The 25338-nt window shown below is 35.3% G+C and overlaps 1 protein-coding gene across 1 annotated transcript in view; it reads left to right on the top strand.

Moving 5' to 3' along the window:
- The window catches only part of LOC136037402 (GRIP and coiled-coil domain-containing protein 2-like), a 201739-nt gene extending 193280 nt beyond the window's left edge, over positions 1 to 8459 (top strand). The window contains exon 10 of the mRNA XM_065720153.1: positions 6446 to 8459. Coding sequence (XP_065576225.1) covers positions 6446 to 6510 — 65 coding nt within the window. The 3' untranslated portion in view covers positions 6511 to 8459. The remainder of the gene's footprint in view (positions 1 to 6445) is intronic.
- Positions 8460 to 25338: the final 16879 nt, after the last annotated feature.

Below are 25338 nucleotides of genomic sequence, written 5' to 3'. Positions count from 1 at the left end.
GTTCAATTTTAAACAGTCAAAAGAGACCCAAGGGCAACTAGCCCTCCGCGCCCTTTTTGACCCAAGCCCATCCAAAAAAAATTGGAGACAGCCATTTTATTAAAAATAGTTCAAAAATTAGTTAATAAGAACTCTGGGGATGACAAAAACCCCCAGAGCCCGGGGCAAGTGTTTTAAGTTATACCCTGCGGGCCTATAAGGTTGTTATGTTAGGGTAGGTCGTATAAACTTCAGAGGTGGCTTATTTTATTGGAAATCGAAATTTCTAGTTACCTTTTTATGAGTCAATATCTAACCACCACTACCCCCCCCCCCACACACACACACACACACACACAGCAGGGCATTTTTCTCCAGAAGCACTTTATGTGCAAGAGGTGTAGTTATAAACTTCGGCGGGGGGCTCATTCAATTGGAAACAATAATTCCTATTGCTCTTTTTAAGAGTCAAGCGCGACCTGAGGGCATCAAGCCCCCTCCCTTCTTCCATGCCGTTTTCCCCCAAACGCATCCAATTAAAACTTTGAGATGGTCATTATGTCCAAAATAGCCAAGAGGTGAAGTAATTGAAATAATTATTCCTCGGGGCCTGACAAAACCTCCCACTGCCCCCAGGGTAAAAGCTGTAAGTAATGCAAGCTGTCCATTGTCCATATACAAAGTTTTTATGAAGAATACAAGGTTTTTGAAGGGGTAATCGTATGGACTTCGGAAAAGCCTCATGCGATTTAAATTGGAAATTCTAACTCCATTTTTAAAAGTCAAAAGTAATCAGACGTTGGGAACCTCCCCCCCCCCCACCCTATGCCTTTTTTTAAATTCTTTCGATCAAAGTTTTGATTTAGCAGTTTTGTTCAAAATCATCCAAATTTCAAATATCTTTGGTTACAGGTTTGAATCCCCCCCTAGCCCTGAGGGAAAGGGCTGTAAGTTACACTAGCGGCCCATTGTTAACATATAAAGCTTCTACGGAAGACGTGGTCGTATAAACTTTGGAGGAAGTTCATTCGATCAGAAATTAAAATTTATTTTGCTGCTTTTAAGAATCGAAAATGATCAAAAGTAACAACCTCCCCCCCCCCACCCTCCTTGTGCCTTTTTCCTCCAAATGCATCTTATAAAAATTTTGAGATAGCCATTTTGTTCAAAATAGTCCTAAATTCAAATTGCTATAAATTAGGGATTTAGAAATCCTCCATAACCCCTAGGGAAAGGATTGTAACTTATGTAAGTTGCCCATTATTAGAATATAAGTTTTTTGTGGAAGGGCTGGTCGTTTTAACTTTGGAGGGGGCTCATTTTGTCGGAAATTGAAACTTTTAGTTCTTTTTTTAAGAGTCAAAAGTGATCAATGGGTAATTACCCCACGCTCCACTTTCCCAAAGGGCATTCGGTCAAATTTGGATGTAGCCATTATGTTCAAAATAGTTTAAAGGCCAAATAAATATGTTTTTGGGTTTGAGCCCTCTCCACCCATTCCTGGGGAAATGACTCTGAGCTAAGAAACTTGCTTATTGCTATTTTGATACTTTGTGTACCTTGATACCTTGTTTACTTAGATGCTTTTCTTTACTTTGATACTTTGATACTAGTTTTGATACTTTGATGAAAGTTTGATGTTGAAAAAGTATGAAATAAGGCATTTTCTAAGAACTTGAAACTTTTTTGCAATCAAAAACGAACAAAAATAAATTTAAAAATCTTTCCGAAAAAAGTTTTTCAAAGAAAAGCAAAGGCTATAGTAAACTTATGATGAGCAGTTATAAATACCTGTTAAAATTCAAACTAGAAACGACAAGAAATCACAGTTAAAGAATAAATGAAACCCAAAACAAACAAAAATTAAATAAACAATCATAGCAATAAAACATACAAGTACTAATTTGAAGGAATAAATAAATCTTAAAACGAGTAAAACTTAAATGGAATATGCAAATCAAGCTTGAAACGAATAAAAATCACTACAAAAAAGAGTTTGGGTTTTTCCTTCTTCTGTCACTGCAAAATTCTAAAACCTACTGCGTTCATTGGTGCTTTACTGAAAACTATACTTGTCTCTTTGTGTCTTGAACAGTCTTGGAAGTACAAATAAAATCAAAAGTTCAAGATTTATATTTCGCTGTAATTTTATTTTCATTTTCAATGCTGTAGTAACCAGAAAAGACAATATTTGAAATATAAAAGGTTTTCAGTGAAATGCCAATGACAGAGTAGGCTTTATACTTTTACAGCTAAGGAAAAGGGTAGTATCCAAACTCTTGTTTTTAGTTAAACTATATATGTCTTGAATTGTCCTGGAAAGAACTAATAAAAATTAAACTGAATATTCGGTATATAATGATGTTAATCGCTGAAAGCTCGTCACTTCAAAATTTAATTCTTCTCTAATTTTTCTGTTTATTTTCAATGCCGTAATAAGTAAAAAAGAAAATATTTGTAATATAGTTCGTTTTCAGTAAAGCACCAATGACACAGTAAGTTTTAGACTTATACAATGAGCGAAGGAGGCAGAACCCAAAGTCTTGTTTATAGTGATTTTTTTCGTTTCAAGCTTGATTTGCATATTCAATTTAACTTTCACTGGTTCAAAATTCATTTATTCATTTATACTAGTACCTATTGTATGTTTGTTTCCTATGATTGTTTATTTAATTTCTGTTTGTTTTTGGATTTCATTTATTCTTTAATAGTAATTTCTTGTAATTTATTCATTTATATTAATACCTCTTGTATGTTTTTTTGCTATGATTGTTTATTTAATTTCTGTTCATTTTGGGTTTGATCTTAAGTTTAACTAGACCTACGTTGCCTGAGCAACGTGAAGTGTTGCGGCAACCTTTGTCCGGCTTCGCCGAATAAAGTATTGCGAGAGCAACACTTTGGTTTTGTTTCTTTGCTATCAGTTAAACGCTGAAGTTGTCAGCCTATCGAAGCTTTTAAACCGTTATGTTCAAAGAAGAACGCGATCAGTAATCACATGATCAAAGGCTATTCCTCACCGTTGAAAAAACAATAATAGAAGAATATCGAAAGAAGGGACTAAATTGACTTTGCAGCCAGTTGAACTTTATCCTTTTCAATCGTAGACATCGTGATGGATCAAGACTTGGAACAATATCTTATATAATCTAATTGGTATTATAAAGCTATCCGTAACTTTTCAGGATCAAAATACCATAGATGACACTCTATTAATTATTATGAAACTGCCTCGTTTTACGTTATCGTTTGTACCCGTTGCGTAAACACTTAATTCTAGGTTACAGTGAGTATGGGTAGGCTACACCAACTAGCAAAAGTTACAAACCCCTCTTCACTAAAGATGATGGTAGCCTAACAGACGATTATTACTTACAAGTCCCCTACATTTCTTACCACTGGAAGCAACTCCATCTTATCATCAAATACACTAGAAACAAATAATAGGTACATCAAATAGCAAAATTTACAAACCCCTCACTGCCGAAGATGATTATGAGCTAACAAATGACCTCTCCTTACAAGTCCCCTACATATCTCACAATTGGTATCGGCTTATTTTTGGTTTCAGTGTGTACCCTACTACTGAAGTTGTCAACCCCTTGAAACCAGACAACCAGACTGTCAGGCAACCAGACAGACATATTTAACACTTATAGAGTTTAGTCCATCTTCAATTTGAAAATGGTGCCTGTCTGCTTGCCTGCTAGAACGGAGCTTTCTACTCCAAAGCAGAAACATGGTTTAATGAAACGAAAGCTTGGCTGCACAGAAGCTTAAAACAGCGTAGCTTTCCTTTGAAGGTATAGTTTTTTTGGGAATTATAGATTGTTACTGTTGGAACTTTAAGGACAAAAAGTGACGTCATATTTAACCAATTATTTCTGTTTATTTGTTGTCACGGTTCAACATGGCAACACTGACGGAAATATGATTTGCCCTAAAAATTTCATATGAAAGATCTAAGGCTGAACTGGCCGGTCATGACAAAAACAAAGAGAGAAAAAAATCTCAAGGTGAAGGAAACAAACAGGACGAAGGGCAGTAGAAGGAAAAGACAAACTAAAAGGACATAGATATTTCGCCTGTATAAAACAAGGCGTTTCTAACGCTAAAAACAAATATAAAATCTAAAATAATCCAAAAGCTAGAATCAAATAAAATCTAAAACCAAGAAATAACAAAAAAACAATATAACATTGATGCTACTGTGATTGAGCACCACTGAAGCTAATTAAAATTACTTCAATTAGAACACTGCAGTGAGTCAAATTGTAAATGGAATCTACGGTTGGAAGAGAAGCAACAGTGAGAATCACAATGAATCTCAAGTCAAAACAAATCCTAGAAAATAGATTATTCTTTGATACATTAATAGGAAGGTGGAATTGAATTCCTCCTAAAAGGAGAATTGGATTGAAACTCCTAAAAGGAGTTTCACGTTATCTGCATTTAGAAGACAATCAATATATACAAGCCTGCCGAGTGCCAAGTATCGGGGCTTAGTCTCAAAATCGGCTATATATGTTTTTTTCTTAAAACTGACATATTGAGATTTTTTCCAAAAAAAGATCTAAATAGGTCACAACTTTACGGAAGAATTTGTATTTTTCTTAAAGTGATTGTGTTGAACCTATGGTGGCGCCATAACATCATGAAAAATTTCGTGCTGTCTGAAGTTAGATGACAAGCAACAATGATAATCAATGTATTCAAGCCTGCCGCGTAGCCTTGCTGGGCCCTAAAATCATCAGCTTAATCTAAGTCCATGGGGAGTTTTACTTCCTCATTTGATTCCATGGTCTTCCATTGCCTTTCCAGTGCTTCTCAAGACAAAATTTATTGAAATAATCCATATAAAGGGGGATAGAACACAACCCCGCTTAACTCCTGGTTTAATGTGAAACCAGCTGCTAACCTCATTTCCTACTTTACCCGCAGCGGTTTTATTCTCATACATAGCACTAATCACTTTAATGTATTGTCTGGTATATCATACAAGAATAGGACCTTTGCTAAAGGTCTTCTATTAGCTGAATAAAACACTAGCTCTTAATCTACAAAACTGAGGACTAAAGGAGTTTAATGACTCTGGTGCTTCTCAAATGTTAACCCTAGAGTTATTATTTGGTCGACACATCCTATACCCTTCTTAAAGCCACACTGTTTTCTCTTAAAACTTTATCATTAGTAACTCTTAGTCTAAAAAGTATCATATTACTAATTAATTTGCTACCTACAGAGACCAGACTAATGCCTCTGTAAATACCACACTCACTCTTATTTCCTTTTTTGTGCAGGGGATAAATTGGAGTTTCCCAAAAATCGAAAGGTACTTCTCCTTTTTCAAAAATCATGTTCATAATCCTCAGTAACTAATTTCTGACCTCACAACCACCATATTTAAAGAACTCATTTACCAAACTTTCATCACCTTGAGCCTTATTATTTTTAATCCTTTTAGTACTGTCACTAATTCTTCCTCACAAAATCGATCTTCCTTCACATCTAAGGTGCCATAATTTTTTTTTCATCCTTCTCTGTATCTTTTCCTGTAACTCTATCCCCGTTTACCACATTCTCAAATTGTTCTTCCCATCTCTCTTTAATTCTTTCCTACTCACTAAATGTGGCCCCTTTTTTATTTTGAACTTTTGTGGCCCCTTTCCTATCTCTCAATCTATTAACATGCCAGTACAATATTTTACTATTATGCCGTCTGGCTGTATCTTCCAGGTCTTATCGTTAATTCAAATTTTAATGCTTTCTTCACTTACTTTACATTCCTCTTATCTTCTTGTTATGTGTGACTCAGATAATTCGCTCCTCCTTCTCTACTTTAAACATGAAGCATTTCCACTAATATACCTAGATGCGTTTGTAACTTTTTTCCCTAAGACAATATCAGCGACTTCACAGACTATTTTCTTGAAATTACTCCATCCGTCTTCAACATAGTCAAATTTTAAACTCACTAGTTTAGTATTCAACTGTTCCTGGATATTTTCTCTTAAATTCTCATCCTAGAGTCTACCCACCAAAATTACTCCCAATTACTGGTATTAGTTTTACAATTTTTTTTATTATCGCCCCATCCCTTTCCGGAAATATTCCTGTGTTTGTACCTCTTACAGAAGTTTCCTCTCTTAATGGAATGAATTTGTTTGTGTATTGTCTTGTAAACCGTATGTAAACAAATAGTTCTGTCAGAAACTTGCAAATTAATTGTTTGGAGTTTTATGTAGCGTGATGTATCTTATCTAGAGAAAGTGTAGGAAAAGTCACCGATTTTATGATTTTGCATTGATCATTAATATGATTTTGCATTGTCTCAGTATTTTGTATAAATAATGGAAATTCTTTTATCTTTTCATGAAATATTTTTTTTAATTTCTTGTTTGTTAAATTTACTATAATTTTTCATTAATATTTTCTGTATAAATAAATCAATTTTTTTTTCTTTTAGGACCGGATATTGGCAATAAAGCTTCTGGCTACCTGAATTTCGGTATATGGCCACTTCCAAAGTAATACCCGCATTCCCTGAAATTAGTATTATACGTTTGTTGAAAAGTATTTCCATTTCTAGAAGTTACGTTCCTTTCAGACTAAGCGACAATTAACCTCTGCAACCCTTTGAAACTTCTCCTGACAACTAGGACAACTGCAGGTGGGAACTGGGCCGGTGCTCTTTGGGATCTAAAAATCAAGGTAGCAACTTGCCAATTCCCGTACCTTAGAAGATCCACTAAAGTAGATTTCGGTTCTGATAATTTTTATATAGTTTCCTATGAGTGGGGCTTCTCCTAGCCCCACTCCAAGGAAGAATTTTCCTTCATTTTTAATCGGTAACCAACTCTTACTTAGTAGAATACATTAGTCTTGCAGTGAAAATGGGGTAGTATTGGAGGGATAGAGTACCTCTCCAACAGCTATAACATAAAAAGAAAGTATAGTTGTCATGGTAACCATGGTTAGTCATTATAACGGTCATGGAATTAATATGGTTGTGGCTATTTAATACAGGTCATGGTTATAGGCCAATATAATGGTCATAATGACCATTATAATATAATGGTCATGGAAACCATGTCTATGGACATTAGTGAACTCATTTCTAGAAAAGAGCCATGCATAGCAAATTTATGATGCATTTATAGAGTCAGACATAATGGATTTAAATGACTAGGACACAATACATGGATGAAGGATAACTGATTGCAAAAGACGTCTTTTTGGCCATCTATCTTGGGTAAAACGAAAAGCAGGTCGTCCTCGAATTGGGTGAGAAGAGGTTGTAAGAAAGGATTTATAGGACATAGAAACTTCTTGCGAGGGTGTAAAGAGAAAGGCTTTGGATATATTGGGATTGAGGAGGAGCGTACGCAGCTGACTTGGCCTCAGGCGTCTTCGTGTTGCAGTGAGCTATAAGTAACAGTGGTAGTACTAGCAGATTTATGACATAATTTGACTTAGCGGTGTATGGTCGCTTAATCTGAAAGAGGTTGTATTTAGTGCTAAATTCATATCTGTTATGATGTGCCTGCTCTTTTGTTTTATTTACTGGCTAAGTATTTTTGTAATTCTTTTTCCATTGTTCGTCTTTTTCTTTTCAGAAAACTTGGCCGTGTTTTCTTTATTACAATTTTGACATAACGATTACGATTTACCATCTATTTCTGATTTAAGAAAAAGAGATACAGGGGGAGGGTTTGCCTATACCCATACAATTCAGTTTGGTTTACCTGTTATAATGATATTTTAGACAAGGGGTTCTAATTTGGGTGGGTCAGGGTAGGGGCATTGCTCATTAGACTTTTGAAGGTATATTTTATGGGTATTATAGTAAAAATATGGGGGAACTAAATCTCTCTCCCCCCCGCTCCTTATATTTTGAAAATACGCTAACCTTTTTTGTTTCTTTATGTTAAAATATTGAAGAAAATACTCCCCCCGTACATTTTCATGTATTTGGTGCCCTTATTTCAAACTAAAATTTAGCCAGTAATATTTGCTACTAGTAATTTTTTGACAAATTGGGATAAGCAGATTTTGTTTTAACAAACCTGTTTTTTGTGTGTGAAAAATAGGTTTGAAAAACTTGTTATGTTTTGACAAACAGGTTTTTGGGGACGAGGATATGTCTTCTGGTGGAAATATCACTTGACAGGAGTTGATACGTCATGTCACTAAGATGCTCCACAAGAAAACATATCCAAAATCGGCCAAGAGAGTTTGAAGGACCCCCATGGTTTCATTAGCCTGACTCTTTTTAACTTTTTAATTGTGGTTGTTGGCTCTTATTCGTGTAGTTGTTATTCATTAAATAAAAAGAAATCAAGGAGCCTACTCCAAGGCTGTTTCTATAGTATTTGTTAGCCAATTTGGTAGTATTCTATCCTTTTCGTTGCAAAGTGCAGTCATGTTCCAATTGTTTGTTATGTATATTATTTATGTTATTAAATTGAAATTAAATTGTCTTCGAATTTATTTATATTCTGTATATTAGATTAAAGCCAACTATCCTCCATTATTTTTCTTTGCTTTGTTCCTAAATGCCATTGAATCTATTTTTTATGCAGTTTATTAATACTGTCGTAATTACCGAATAAATAACTAATTATTCAAATTAATTTATTTTAATGAAATTTGTATGTTATTTATTTTTGACAATAATTTGAGCTTAGAGAAGGTCTGCAACGATGATAAATGTTGTAAAGATTTACATAAATTATTAAGTTACTTTAACTAGCTTCAGTATATTTAAGTTCGGTCAAACTAGCTCTTTAGTTCAATGATTGGGTCAAATAAATGAGCATTGCTAAATTTGGATAGTCTCGCAGTGTTTTGCCTCAAGAAAAAACTTTTGAGGAAAATTTAGTCTTCCCGGGTATTTCTCCATTCCTTTATGGGTTTTAGCTATTCTGGTTGAAATACAGTGAAGTCTAAAATTTCCTTTCCTTTGTTTGGTTTCAACGTTTTTTGAAATAGCGGAAACAGGGCGTCAATAATCAATTTCATTTTTGAGACATTGTTAAAAAATAATTTTTTCCTTATCCCGATTGCCCCTGTGTTTGAGCATTCGATCTTAAAGAAGTTGAGGCAAAAAGTTAACACAGCTTCCCTCGTTGGAGAGGTAACTACGCCTTCACGTATAAAACTATTTATTGATGTTTTAAGTAGTAGTGTAAGTAGTGGCACTACTTAGAGGCAGTAGTGTTTTTCGGGAGTTGGCGGTGGCGTCAGTAAACACCGTTCAGATTCTTTGCCAAACTTAGATTTTAACAAGAACTCATATGATACTTGTGACGAGGCCGGAGCCTAAAATTAGAGTCGGTTTATCGATTTTAGAGTTTATCGATTAGATCAAAGTTATTGATTTCATCGTCCTAGCACGTCAAGAAGCACCGAACTCGCCGAAGCACTAGAAATCCCTCCAACTCCCCCAAAGAGATCGGATCTGGTCCGCTTATGTCAATCAAGTATCTATAATTTGTACTTATTCTCAAACTCGCCAAAGTACTAGGAATTCCCCCAACTCCCCCAAAGAGAGCGAATCCAGTCCGGTTATGTGAATCACGTATCTAGAACTTGTGCTTAGTCTTCAAAATTTCGAATTTCCAAGATTTTCCTCCCCCTCCCCCCTGTGTTCCAGGATCCCATCCGAATTGAAAATGGAGCATCTGAGACATGAGATCTTTGTATATATCAAGTTTCAATAAGGTCCGATTGTCCATTCTTAAGGTAAAGACACCTTCATTTTCACGATTACCTCTCCCTCCAGCCCCCCCCCCCCCCAGATGTTCGAATCGGGGAACGACTTTTATACCTGTAATTAGACATTTTGTGCAGGTCCCTGACACGCCTACCAGTTTTCATCGTCCTAGTAAGTCCAGAAGCACCGAACTCGCCAAAGCACTGGAAATCCCCCCTTCCAACTCCCCCAAAGAGAGCGGATCCGGTCCGGTTATGTCAATTACGTATTTAGGACTTGTGCTTATTCTTCCCACCAAGTTTCATCCAGATCTATCCTCTCCAAGCGTTTTCCAAGATTTTCGGTTTCCCTTCCAACTCCTCCCGACGTCACTGGATCCGGTCGGAATTGAAAATAAGAGCTTTGAGACACAAGGGTCTTCTAAATATCAAACTTAATTAAGATTTGATCACCCGTTCGTAAGTTAAAAATACCTCATTTTTTCTAATTTTTCCGATTTAACTGAATTACCCCCCATCCCCTTCTCCCCCAAAGAGAGCGGATCCGGTCCGGTTATGTCAATGATATATCTAGGACTGGTCCTTATTCTTTCCACCAAGTTTCATCCCGATATCTCCACTCTAAGTGTTGTCCAAGATTTCCGGTTTCCCCTCCAACTCCCCCAAATGTCACCGGATTCGGTCGGGATTTAAAATGAGAACTTTCAGACATGAGGTCCATCTAAATAACAAATTTCACCTAGAATCTGATCACCTGTTCTTAAGTTAAAAATACCTCATTTTTTCTAATTTTTCCGAATAACCGAATTAACCCCCCTCCCATCTCCCCCAAAGAGATCGGATTTGTTCCGGGTATGTTAATCACGTATCTAGGGCTTGTACTTGTTCTTTTCACCAAGTTTTATCCCGATCTCTCCACTCTAAGTGTTTTCCATGATTTTCGGTTTCCCCCTCCAACTCCCCCTAATATCACCAGATCCGGTCAGGATTTAAAATTAGAGCTCTGAGACACGAGATCCTTGTAAATATCAAATTTTATTAATATCCGACCACCTGTTCGTAAGTCAAAAATACCTCATTTTTTCTAATTTTTCCGAATTAACCGTCCCTCCACTCTGCCCCAGATGGTCGAATCGGGACAAAGACTAATTTTAAATTAATCTGGTCTGGTCCTTGATACGCCTGCCAACTTTCATCGTCCTAGCTTTTCTGGAAGTGCTCGAACTAGCAAAACCGGGATCGATTTTGTTTTTAAATTTTTATCCGTTTTACTTCCATCTCCCTTCCACAATTTGTTTCGGTTGATATCTGAACAACATAATCGAAACACGCGCTCTGCCTTTGACCTTCGAGTGAGACGAACTCCAACAGTACGTTCAGATTCCTCCCCGGATGTAGCATGTGCTAAAGCTTGGAACATGCTTCCAAAAGAGCTGAGAGTGAATGATAAAAAAAAAGAAAGATAAATTAAATTAGATGAAGTTTAGATTTTTTAGTATATTTAGGTGAGGTGGTTGTATGTCCGGAGAGAGAGGGAGGAACCCTATGGTTAAGATTATATCATGAGTAGGCGTGTGGTTGTGTCGAAGAGGGAAGTGGGAGGCGTACTGCGTGTTAGTGAAGTATATTTTATGTTTATGGGTCTCAACGTGAGTTTTGTCACAGACCAGTGTACTTTATGTTTATTTATTTCCTTTGTTTTAATTATACCCGATTGAACTTGAACTAATTTGATAGACAGACAGACCGACAGAAACTGCGATCGCCAGATGTTTCTTGGTAAATACCAAGCGCCATAAAAATACCTCTTTTGGGGGAATTTTCTTTGATTTTTTTTCTGGTATTTTCATTGAAAGAAATGACAAGTTTGTCCCTCCCTTGATTTTGAAAAATATATTTTGCCCCCTATCCGCCTAAGTTTTGTGAATTGATGCTACTACTTAAAGCCGCGCATATATTTGGATGTGGAGTTCAGAGATGTGCCTTATAAGCCCTAGTCCTATGTTTTAATGAATGTGAACTGGTATTTGATTCAGCTTACCAAAATGTGAAAAAGACTTTGAAATAGGGACTTTCCAGACCTTAAAACTGTCATTCCAGTCAAGAACAAAGTCAATAATAAAGAAGCTAAAAATGTACAAGCTGTCACCTGGGCCTACCTTAGGTTTATTCATACCCACGACCTTGTAAGAATTTTTTTGGCTATTTCCGGAGTACGAAATGTTTTATGACAGTGCCACATTCCGTCTGTGCTGCCACCAGGGCTGTATTCAGGGTTTTTATTCGGTTGGGGTTACTAAAAAATTACCCGGATTAGGCCCTGCTGCCACTAGGGTCGTATCTAGGATTTTTTAGGGGTAGGGTACAAAAACATTGAAAACGCATCAAAAATGTTTTTATATGTATGTTTTACGAATTTTTTTTGTTTTTGGGGGGAGGGTAAAACTCCCTACCCTTTCCATAGATATGGCCTTGGTTCCCCTCCTGAACCATGAAAAAAAGAAGCAAAGTTAAGTAGTTCGATTTGCCATGCTGGTCCTTCGTTGGGGATTCCCAAAGACAATTACGCCTTTAAAGAAAAGTTCCTCCTTCTTAATATGCTTGGTTTCATATGTTTTAACTTAGTTTTTACTAACCATATATCTGTTTTTACCATATATTGTTGGTTAACCATGTATTGTTTAACCATATATCTGTTTTTATATTTGACACCCATTACTACCAAAAACTGGATAACTGCACATTAGGAATATAATTGATTTTAAACCTCTTATGAGAAAGCATTAAATTAGACAAGTTGTCGGGGGGGGGGTAGTTGTCCCCTGGTCACTTTTGACTCTTAACAGTGGAACTAGAACTTTCAGTTTACAATCAAATGAGCCTCCTCCAAAGTTTATACGACCGCTCCTTCAATAAAAAAACTTTTATGCCCTTGGGTTATAACTTTCGACCATTTCAAAAAGAACTACAACTTTCAATTTCCAGTTTTCAAACCCTAAATTTTATCTGACTACCATTACCGTGTAGATCTTATATGCCCTTGAGGCGCAACTGGCGTTATTTGCCCCCACGCGTGGGGGATGGGAGTTTTTTTAACTGATCCTTGGGCTATTTTAAACAAAATATTTATCTTAAAATTTTTATTGGATGGATTTGGGAGAAATAGGGCGTGGGGAGTGGTCTAGTTGCCTCCCGGTCACTTTTACCTTTTGAACTCGGACTAGAACTTCCAATTTCCATTCAAATGAACCCTCTCCTAAGTTTATAAAACCATCCTTTCTATGAAAATCTTTTGTACCCCGGGGCGTAACTTAAAACACATGCCTTAGGCTGTAGGGGGTTTTGTCGACCCTGGAGGTTTCGTTAACTGATCTTTGGATTATTTTAAACAAAATGGCCGTCTCTAAGTATTGACTGGATGGATTTTCAAGTATGTCTATCAAAAGTATTCTTTACAACCGAAAAATGTATTTTCCCCTTTTAGTTCATTTTTAAAACATGATTTTTTTTAAGTTTTTTATAAAGTATTTATTTAACTCTTTTTGATTTTAAATTGTGCCTACTTTATATTTTGAGGAGAAAATGCTTGATTTCCGCACATAGTAGGGGTAACTTAAATATAGCTATAAAGGGGGAAATAAGTTGTTTTAAGACAACAGGAAAAAGTGTATATGTACTATATCAACAATATTAATGGTTTGTCTAAAATTTTTCACTTCCAAACTATTTCTATGAAGAAATAAAATTTTTGGTTTTAATCGAAAAATATGTTTTCAAAATCTATATCCTGTTATTAATTTTGAACATTGTTATTTTTCTGCTATTTCTGAACTTTTTCAGCTGTTCTTTACTTCTGCTATACTTGGTACAAAAGTTGTCTCCAGATGCTGTTTCGCATAAATTCTCCAAGGAAGATTATTGTGAAATATCATTGCGCAATATTTTCAATTTCCTGATTGAGTTTCTAAAGAGGGAAATATTACAAAGCTCCTTGATAGAAATAAATTCGTGGTAATAGTGAAACCTCTTTCTTGCTTAAACGGCCAAGGTAGTCTTTCCTGGCGATTAAATAATATTTTCTTTTTTCAAATCATGGTTGTCGTGACCGCTGCAACCTACTATAGCCCAAAGTAAGGAGAAATTGCCATTTATAGAAGATTCAGGAATGGTAACTATTATTTTGATTAGTCTTGATAGTAAAAGCTTGTTTTGAAAACAAATTTAAGGGAATCTCGAAAAATAGAGTGAAATTCCTTGCGAAGTGACATCAGAATGAGACGAAAAATATGCCTGCACCATTGGAATACTAATGATTATAATTAATTTTTTTTATTGAAAAAATTGCAATGTTTTCAACTAAAATATCGGAAACGTGTTACTTTCAGCAAAGCACAAAGAACAGCCTGAACGGTAAAAGTGTGTGGTTAAGGGAGGGGCCCTCCTGCGGTTCAGTTTTTTTGTATTAAATTTATAATGTCGCTCTTTGCTTGCATTTATAAAAAAAATGTTTTTTCTGTAAATTACAGAAAATGTGACTTGGAAACAGAGACGTGATTTCAATGATCTCTTACCACTAACTATTTAACTGAATTATTAGATTATCAGAGGTTTAAAAAAAAAATGTATGTGAAAATGGCGGAGGTGGTTTTCATCTAGATGATTTAAACGAATATCATGTTTCTTATTTTCTTAGGAAAATCATTGTATGCCTCAATAAACAAGCTTAAATATGCGTCTCGTGTATATAATTTTTGGTTCCCACAACCCAATCAAAAGCTCTTCGACTAATCACATTGATGCCAGATTGCCACCATTCGGCCTAGTGAATTCCACCTTTTCCGCCATTATTATATTTGTTTTAAAGCCGGTCTCGTCAAACATCGTTCCATTCTGATATAGCATTGGTAGAGTTAAATTTTTCATATTTATTAGCCCAGTTGGAAAAAATAGTCAAATCTGGAACCGAAGATACATAATTTCAGAGTAGATAATATTGATACCAAACATCAAATCTTCTTCTTTTGTGTACCTTTTTTAATCTTAACCATGCCGAAACAAACCACAAAAGCAACCGTTTAATGTCCACAAAACGGAAAACCCAATAAATTTTGAAATGATCAGTGCAACCCTTGGAGGCAATTAAACGTATGAAAACACAGAAAGGGAATAAAAAATGAAAAGAGAAAAAACAAATAGGTGAAAAAAAGAGGATTTTATCAGCCAGTAGCTAAATATGAAAAACAAGCAAATATTTCGACAAGGACCTCCGCCAAGTCGTCCTCAGTGCTCAAAAAAAAACAACAGTTTTTTGTTTTCTTCTTTTTTTTTTTTTTTTTGCATAGCCAGTATGGTCTCAGAACGTATTTGAGGCAATTAAACCCAGTGGTACTGTTTTACAATAACCCAATAATTAAAAGTAGGCGACAAACCTTCAAGTCAAGTGCGAAATGCACCAATGGATTTATATCCCCTTATCAGTGACTGATTAATTCACCTGATAACATCCCTTTGAATGGTATTTCCTTTTTCGATTTCACCTGGGATGCACTGACTAATTTTAAATATATGTGAATGAGTCACATGAGGCAATTAATTCAAAAATCGAGACAACAATGTTCCTTATAGCATTGTATCAAAAGTCACTGATAGCATTGTATCCTCGTATCAGAAGTCAATCATAAGCAGAGTATAAAAAAAAACACAATTATAATTAATTCAAATTTTACCAATCGCCGCCTCGAAACTCTTTATAAGTTTTTGCTTTTGAGGGACTTGAGTGAAAAACTTTCAAGGCCTCACCTTATTTTTGTCAACCCTACCCTTTAGGTTTGCAGTTCATTTCTACAAAAAAATAAGTATTTAATAGTGGGAGCTAACACAAATACTCATCTTGATCCCAGGATGTGGGGTATTTTCTTGAAATAGCTTATACTATTCCCTGACCCTTCGTAAGCCTCTTTTTATCTGAGGGACTTGAAACCACAACTCTTCAAACCCTGGTCACAATTTTGCAAACTCAGTACCCCGAATTTTGGGTTCATATTCACAAAAATGACTCTACAATAAGCTAACGCAAATACTCTTTATCATCCAGTTTTCAGGGCATCTTCTCAAAATGCCTCGTGCTACAATCAAGGGATATTTCTTGTTCCACACTACTCTAATCTTGTAAGTGCCCTGAGGTTTCCGACAATGCAAAGACTGATCTTGTTATTGTAAGTGAATTTCCCTCCTCTTGCTACTTAACGAGAATCCCCAACTGTTTATTCAAGCCACCTTTTTCCCTTAAGTGACTGAAATAACAACATGACTAAACAAGGCAACTTCTATTAGAAAATATACTGAATTTATATAAGCTAATAGACAATGCTTGTGGGAGAAATATCGTCCCGTGGTTCCATAAGCAACGCGGCACGAACCGTGCTGCGAATATTATTCTATCATTTTGTAAACAGGTGAATGATTTTATTGAAGAATATGGGGAACTTGAATCCTCTGATAGACAGCGCTTATGAAAGAATTATCTCCTGGGTTAGACCAGTGGTTTCGAAAGTACCACGATGCGAACCGTTATGCAAATTAAATAAAAAAAAACAAGTTTTTTTAAATGAAAGTAAGGAGCAGCATTAAAACTTAAAACGAACAGAGCTTACTTCGTACATGAAAGGGGCTTTTCCTCCTCAACGCCTTGCTCTTTATGCTTAAGTTTGACTCTTTCTCTTAACTCTACTTTTTAAAACAGTAAAAACTTTAGCGTAAAGAGCTGGACTTCAGCATTAAAATGTATTTCTTGTGATGTAACAATTGGTGTCAAAATTCCATTTTTTAGAGTTTCGGTTACTATTGAGCTGGGTCGCTCCTTACTACAGTTCGTTACCACGAACTGTTTGATATTATTCTACCATTTTGTATACAGGTGATATTGGAAAATATGTGGAACTTCATTTCCACATGCTGTTCTGCACTTATTCTACTGTTTTGCAAATAGTGGCCGCTTTCATTAACATGTTACTTCCCCTTTTTAGAAAAGAGAGAAGACTGATGGTTTTTATTTTTCTTTTGCAATTTGTGTTTTCAAGGATATATTCAAAATTTACCTGAGATTATTTTATCAGCCAGTGCTATCTAATTCTTATATCTTTTCTATTTCTTTCTTTCCATTTTTTTTCTCCTCCGTATATATAAGGGATTAATCAGTTTCATTACTGACGGAGATCCTATAAGTTTTATCGGTATAATGGTTGTAGAGATAGCTGAAAGTTAGTGAAGAACAAATTGCAGCATAGTAACTAAAAGTTAAGATATTATAAGCATCTTTTGAAAATTAACTTTTCTGGGATATATCCTGTATAATTACTATCAGGAAATAGCCTATGACTTTTTCCTAGTTAGAATAGTAAAGGACGACCCCTACAAAATCAAAGTGGCTAAGTAAGTCACTATATCCCATTAAAGATACTTATATTATCTCAACTTTTAGTTACTATGCCGTAATTTGTTCTTTTCTAGGTTTCAGTTATCTCTAAAACTATTACACCGATGAAACTTATAAATCTCCATTAAAAATAAACTTGATTGATGTCTTATGTAAGCTGAGGAGAAAAAAATGCCGTATATGCAGAATATCGGGGTTTAAGCCAATTTCCTTTATTTGCAAGCCAATATATTTTCTTTGTTGTTCAAGCCAAGGAAGTTCTTTTTTCTTTTTTTTTAGTTTTTTCTTTTTTTATAGTTTTTTTGTAGTTTTTTTGTTCTTTTTTTATTTTATTTTTTCGTTTTTAGGTTTTTTTCTTTTTTTCTAGATTTTTTCCTTTTTTTTCGTATTTTTTGTTATTCCTTTTTTGGCTTTTTTCTTTTATTGTTTTCTTTCGCTTTCTTTAATATTTTTATTTTTTTTTTTTTTTTTTTTTTTAGTTTTTTATCCAAACATCTTTAGAACTATGATATTCATCTCTTCATTTTGTGTATACTATACAGAACAGAACTATACAGATCCTTTATATGAGGCTGCTAGAACTTTCTGCAACCCTGATTAGTCTCTTACTATGTTGCAGCTTCCACTACGACCACGACTATGGGTTTGTATATAGTTTATCTATCTACTAGCTGATGCCAGGCGGCTTCGCCGCCTAGCCCCAGCTAGCAGCACGCGGCAGGCTTCTATATATGGATTCTCATTGTCCCTTGTATTCTAACCGCACGCAATTTGTTGTCTTTTCATATTGCAGTTTTTTCAAAGATATTTGATTATTAAAGCAAATCCAATTTATAACAATAATTTTTACTAAGATTCAAACTTGGTTTTCTTTTTTAAGATTTTTGAATTGCTTCAATCCGTTGTCAAAATATATTCAAATATTTTTTCTTTTTTCTAGTTCTAAGAGGGCTATCTCAGAATTTTGACCCGGTGAAATTGGGAAAATAATTAGGGTGGGAGGGGGCCTAGGTACCCTCAAACTTTTTGGTCACTTAAAAATGGCACTAGAACTTTTCATATCCGTTTTAATGAGCCCTCTCGCAACATTCTAGGACCACTGGTTCTATACGATAACCCCTGGGGAAAAAAGAACAAATAAATAGGCATCCGTGATCTGCCTTCTGGCAAAAAATACAAAATCCCACATCTTTTTACATAGGAGCTTGGAAGTCCTGTGGTGGCGCAGTGGGTTTGACCTAAGCTTGGTAATACGGGACCCAGAGATCGAATCATGAGGGTTCTCTGATACGCTGAATCTAATGGTGTGATTTTCGTTAAGATTCTATGACTTTTAGGGGGTGTTTCCCCCTATTTTCTAAAATACGGCAAATTTTCTCAGGCTCGTAACTTTTGATGGGTAAGACTAAACTTGGTGAAATTTATATATTTGAAATAAGAATTAAAATTCGATTCTTTTGATGTAGCTATTGGTATCAAAATTCCGTTTTTTAGAGTTTTGGTTAAGCCGGGTCGCTCCTTACTACAGTTCGTTACCACGAACTGTTTGATATCAAAAATGTATTTTTCTTTTCCTTTTCACTTCAGCTACAATGGGCTAGGGATCGGTTTTTACTGTAATTAAATAAAAAAACAAGTTTTTTTAAATGAAAGGAAGGAGCAACATTAAAACTTAAAACGAACAGAATTTACTCCGTATATGAAAGGGGCTTTTCCTCCTCAACGCCTCGCTCTTTACGCTAAAGTTAGCGTAAAGAGCGGGGCGTTGAGGAGGAAAAAAACTTGTTTTTTTGTTTAATTTCTGGTCGTTTTTGAATTAATGCATGTTTTGATCTTGGCTCTCCGCACATAAATAATTAAAACGAAATTTGCATATTAATTAATTGCAATTAATCGGAAGATTCTGAGAAAAAAGGAGCGAGGGAGGAGGCCTAGTTGCCCTCCAAGTTTTTGATTACTTAAAAAAGCAACTAGAACTTTTAATTTTTTACAAATGTTTTCATGGGTAAAAAAATACGTAACTTACGAATTAACTTACGTAACGAACCTATATTTGTATGTTTTTTTGCGTATATTAGGGGGTTTCAACCCTCGTCGATACCTCGCTCTTTAGACTAAAGCTTAGATTTTGTCCCAATTCCTTAAGAATGACCTCTGAATCATAAAGGCCGTAGAATAAATAGTTGAAATTACTAAAAATACTTTAGCGTAAAGAGTGAGGTATAATGACGAGGTAAACCCCCCATATGCGTAATAATTTTTGTTCGTTTTAAGTTTTAATGCTGCTCCTTTATTTCAGTAGAAAAAACTTTTCATATTTTTTTTGCATGGTTTTTTCAAATAATGCTAGAAAATCCTGCGCCCCCTTCATTGAAATTTTTTCCCCCATGAGAAGTTTCTCCATGGAAATATCCTCCCACGTGCCCCCCCCCCTCAACTCTCCCCCTAAACCAAAAAAAAATCCCCTGAAAACGTCTGTACACTTCCCAGTAACCATTATTATATGTAAACACTGGTCAAAGTTTGTAACTTGTAGCCCCTCCCACGGGGACTGCGGGGGAGTAAGTCGTCCCTAAAGACATAGTTATTATGTTTTTCGACTATGGGGAATAAAATGGCTATCTCAGAATTTTGATCAGGTGACTTTTGGGAAAAAATGAGCGTGGGAGGGGAGTTAGGTGCCCTCCAATGTTTTGGTCACTTAAAAAGGGCACTAAAACCTTTAATTTCCGTTAGAATGAGCCCTCTCGCAACATTCTAGGACCACTCAGTCGATACGATCACCCCTGGGGAAAAAAAACAAATAAATACGCATCCGTGATCTGTCTTCTGGTAAAAAATGCGAAATTCCACATTTTTGTAGATAGGAGCTTGAAACTTCTACAATAAGGTTCTCTAATACGCTGAATCTAATGGTGTGATTTTTGTTAAGATTATATGACTTTTAGGGGGGTTTCCCCCTATTTTCTAAAATGAGGCAAATTTTCCCAGGTTCGTAACTTTTGATGGGTATAACTGATCTTGATGAAACTTATATATTTAAAATCAGCATTAAAATGCGATTTTCTTTATGTAATTATTGGTATCAAAATTCCATTTTTTAGAGTTTCGGTTACTATTGAGCCGGGTCGCTCCTTACTACAGTTCGTTACCACGAACTGTTTGATCACTAGTGGCTATAGGTGGTTCTTTAACATTAATTTCATCAATCAAATATTTTAAAGTATCCCCCATAGTCTAGGGGTTTGGATAGCTTGCTATCGCCTAGTTAGACCGAATTTGATTCCCGAAGAATGATTTTAGCCGTACTGATGTTGTTATCAATTCTTTGAATAGTATTTACTTTGGTGATACAATAATTAATTTAGTTTTTAAACAAAGTATTTGGGATTTTTTGTTGACTGTAATTTGAATTGAAAAAAAAACACAGTGAAATTGTATCATCCAAGGCAGAGAGGGGCCTAGGTTTACCTCGTTATTTTTGTAATTTTTTCCCAGTTTCTGTTTTAAAGATTATTTATGGTGCGATTATTAAACCTTACATTGCATGTGGGTGTGCCCTTTGGGCAAGCAATTTTTTTTTGGGGGGGGGGGGGGTCTTTTGGGGGATTGTTCTAATTTTAGTGATACACATATTTGGTATTCCCATGTTAGAATTTTGAATGCTGGTCAGTTACGGGATAATCAGTTATTAACTGTGGTATACCAGTGTTTAAATGGTGTTTCACCAGCTTGTTTTGTGGATATTTTTTCTACTAATTCTGATTATCATTCCTATCATACTAGAAATGTGGATAAGCTAGTATCTGAGATAAGAAACACAGTGAGATCAGCTCATGCGTTTCGTCATGGGAGTGTAAGCCTCTGGAATAGCCCTCCGGACAGCATTAGGGGCTCTGAATCAGGGTCTTCATTTAAAGCACAAGACAAAAAGCTCCTTCTTGGTCAAGATGAATGGTGAGAGCGGTTCTCTTGTTAAAGGTTATTTGTTTTTTTTCTCTCTCCCTCCCTCTCTCTCTCTCTGTCTTCAGTTTTTTGTATATTTATTTATATGTTATTGATAATGTCAATTAATTAATTAATTGAGTCACTTCGCACAGGATATTTAACCTTCTAGCAGTGGCTATGTTTCTCAATTGAGTTTGTTGTGAAATTAATAAGGCTTCTCTCTCTCTCTCTCTCTCTCTCTCTCTCTCTCTCTCTCTCTCTCTCTCTCTCTCTCTCTTTCTCTCTCTCTCTCTCATCTGAATCTGATGCTTCACTTGGAGCTTTCCAGCTATACAACATTCTTGTGCAAATAGAAAAATATCTTTATTTCTATTATTAAGAACCGTTCCTTCTAATATATCATATACGGCTAGATCCTTAAAAATCCATCCCACTCTCTTTAGCTCAAACTTCTTTGCAGCTTCGAGACTGGTTTGCTTAAAAAGATTTTAAGGCAGATTGACATTAATTTGACTACCTCTTGTGAAGAGTCATGAATAGCCGCAACAAGAGCTCATACAAGCAAGGGCATACCTTCACACAACTGGTATCGGCGGTATAAGTAACCCATTTGTCGGTTCCCCGTTACCGTCAATAGCCTACATATTGATCAACAATATGACCATTCTGAAATATAATATTATCAACATGCTTTTAGGCCTGCTGCTTCAAGGTTATAGTGTAATGACATTAGTTAGAAATGCTTCTTTTCAGATCTATAAACAGACAACAAAAGCTTGACTTGATTAAATATGAAACATCCTCAAGATCAGTGTATTTTCCTCGGTCTGCTCCAGATCCGATTTATCATAGAAAAGCGTTAAATGACAAATATTTTATTTTTTTGTTCTGCCAAGTAAGACTCGTCGGATGGACCAAGAGCACAGCAGTTGAACCACTGATTCCTGGTATTTGATTCATTCAGACACCCTTGTCATCTGATTCTTTCAATTTGCCCAGCCTTTACTTCCAGCATTTGATCCACAGCATCGTAAAACATTTCTCTTTATCAGTAAATTGGTCTTTGTTTCTGATCCTGTGGTACTTGGCAATGCTCTGGCAACCGATTTTGGTACCAATTCAAATACCGAAACATTGCTAATCAGGATTAAGAACAACCGTTTGCCAATTAGGAAATTCAAATCCTTTATATGACGTGTTTTTTTTAAGCTCGGAAGACCGTTCCTATTGACGCTAAGGTCGAAGTCCTGGCTTACAAATCTAAACAAGTCGCAAACCTTTTTATAAAGGTCGTTAATTGAGGAGTTTTCATTAATTTCGATGCGTATAACACCTGCTTCCGACTGAATTCGTAAAAACATTACTTACTGAGACAAAAATAATTTTAATTGGAGAAGAAAGTACACAGATTGGTTGATAATTGTTTAACATTGTCCCTTAAAGGAAGCAACTGTCATCAATTGTCATCAATGTTATTTACCGTCTTGGATTTTTTCCATTAATTGTTTTGCATTTACCAGTTTTCTGGCAATATAATTAGCTTTTACATAAAGAGAAACAAGTTAAATTATGGATTATGACAATTTCTTTGTAATATCCGTGGCTAAGATCAAGGATTTAAGTTTAATCTGGGTATGGGGAGCAATATTTAAGAATTAACGACGCTTCTTGACTACTGCGTCGGTCCCTGCGTCGGCCCTGCAGTGCATTCCTGCGGCGTGATTCGATCTCTGGGTCCCGTATTACCAAGCTAAGGTCAAATCCACTGCGCCACCACAGGACAGGGGGAGCAAAAATTATAATAATAACGAAAATTTGAAATGTAAAAAACATATCTACTTTAAGATTAATTCATACAGATGGCCTATTTCCGACCACGACTCCTTTGCGTACGTAAATCCCAAAAATAAACTAAGTTTTCCAAAAGCGCATAATTACTATATCCCAAACATAGAAAAAATCACGACCCTTATTCGAATTATCCGTTACTGAAGTTTCTGACTGAAACATTAAATTTGTATGGTACATTGCCCTTTAAAACAAAATTCACTTTTCATTTGTTGTGATTCTCAGTTTCACTTGTCTTTTAACCGGATATTTTTTTTGTGCTTCATTTCTGGTACTTCTCGCTGTCGGTTGTCTTCTATCCGTATATTTCTTTGTTTTTTTCACTTCACGTTCATCATTCCTTCAGACATTTTTTCAATGGCCTTAACTTCAACTATTCAGATTAGTCTTGTCATGTTTGATGGTACAGCTTGTTGCATGTCTTCTAACCGTATATTTCTTTATGCTTCGATATCGTTCTTCATTACTTCAGACATTTTTCTATGTTATTTTCTTAAACTATTCAGATTGATCTTGTCATGTTTGATAATACAGACTGTTTTTTTTTATTTTATTAGCGATGTAATTTCCGAAGAGTTTCAGGCTGTTTCTTAAAATGTTAAATTAGTTTTTGAACTATTAATAGTAATCGAACATTTTACTATTAAGAGTAATCGAAATAATAGTTACCAGTTTTTTATCAGCTTCTAGTTGTAATGTTTCGCACTAGCCAGTTTAATTGAAAACTCAGTTTATTTAATTTAGAGTTACACGGGCCATAGTTCGTTCTTTACTAGCTTGCAGTTATCGCTTCAACCATGATAAAGCTGTAATTTTGCTATGCCAAAGCATTTCAAAAGTGTACCAAATTTTTCCAGACATGTATTTTGTCTTTTGCAATTTCTATCCAATCTTTGATTCTTTATGCTTATTTACTTGTTGAAATGTTTTCGCTTCTGATAGCCTTTGAAATATCGTTTGTGATTCAATGTGTTTTCCCCTGAACACACATTCGTATTTTCTTTTGCTACTTCTCTGACATGTTCCTCTTTCTGTCTGTGTTTCATACTGGGTTCCTAATTTTTTTTTTCCTCTGCTTCTTCCGGATTATATTCTTTACTATTGAGCTCCTATGTTTGTTCATGCTTTCGTTCAGGTGATAGTTCCCTCAAATTCAGCATTTGAATTTCCCGCAATCTATTGGTGTTGCGTCATCTTGCAAGTCTCAATATAAATTGAAAATTGATAAAAAATACATTTTTTTTTACTGAAAAAGGCACCTGACTATTTCAACAGCTTTTGTCTCTTAAAAAGGAAACTATATCCATTAGTTTTCGAAATATCATCATTTATTCATATCCATTTGGAAATATCACTCTTTGAATTTTTAAAGACCATGCCTTGTTGAGCTATTGGGATAAAAACAGTAAATAGAGGCAAAATTTCTCATTCTATTTTCATTTCTTTTTTCTTTACTTTTTTTAGGATAGGGTGCCATAAATATTTGTTTAAATATGGACTTGCTTGCGGATTGTTTCTGTAAGCCTTGTGAAAGTATTGTTGACCTTAATTACATAACTTAAATTATATAAACTAAATTTCAACTATCTCTATAACTATGATATTGATGCCCACATTTACCTTGAACTATCGATCCTTTATGTACTGAGTTGTAAGCTACCACTGCAACTCGGATACGGTTGAGACCTTGTACATATATGTACCAGATTACAAACAGGAAAAAAGCCTACGGCTTTTTCTTCTTTGGAATAGTAAAAAATGAACATCACAAGATCAAGCAGCTAAGTAGGTCCAGTATATGTAATGATCTGTTATTGCAATGATCGTCTCTTGTAATGATCCACGGGAGACCTGGGTTCGACTCTCCATCAGGAGAGAACTTTAGTATATTGAATTTAAAGACATATGTCTCAAATTTAAACTTTAAAAAAGCCACAGGGTTATATACCTTTGGGCTTGAGTTCACTCTTTACTATAATTATATGTAACTTATTTTCCATTAAGTCTCCGATGGTACAACAGTAAGCATATCCGCTTGTCACTCGGGTGATGATCCGTTGAATCCAATGATTCCTAATAGAAAAATGTAGGTGTTCATAAAAAATGATTATATTAAAAAAATATAATTACAAACATGCACTATATATGGTGATTTTCTTTTAAAATGAGCCATTAAACAGCTCTCTATGATGTGTAGTTCAAAGCTATCTGTGAAAAATAAAAAGAAAGAAGAAATATGCACTTGATGCAGAATATCGTGATTGCAGCCACCTTTCTTGATATTCAAACCAATATATTTTCCTTTCTCTTCAAGCCAAAGAACAGTTAGTTGCCTTGTATAGGGGTATTAGGTTAGTTGCCTTTATAGGGGTATCAGGTTAGTTGGGGGGTATTAGGTTATTTGCCTTTATAGG

Source organism: Artemia franciscana, chromosome 16 (assembly GCF_032884065.1).
Source record: "Artemia franciscana chromosome 16, ASM3288406v1, whole genome shotgun sequence".
Lineage (NCBI taxonomy): Eukaryota > Metazoa > Arthropoda > Branchiopoda > Anostraca > Artemiidae > Artemia > Artemia franciscana.
The sequence above is the reverse complement of the archived record's forward strand: the minus strand, read 5'-3'. Positions and strand labels throughout refer to the sequence as shown.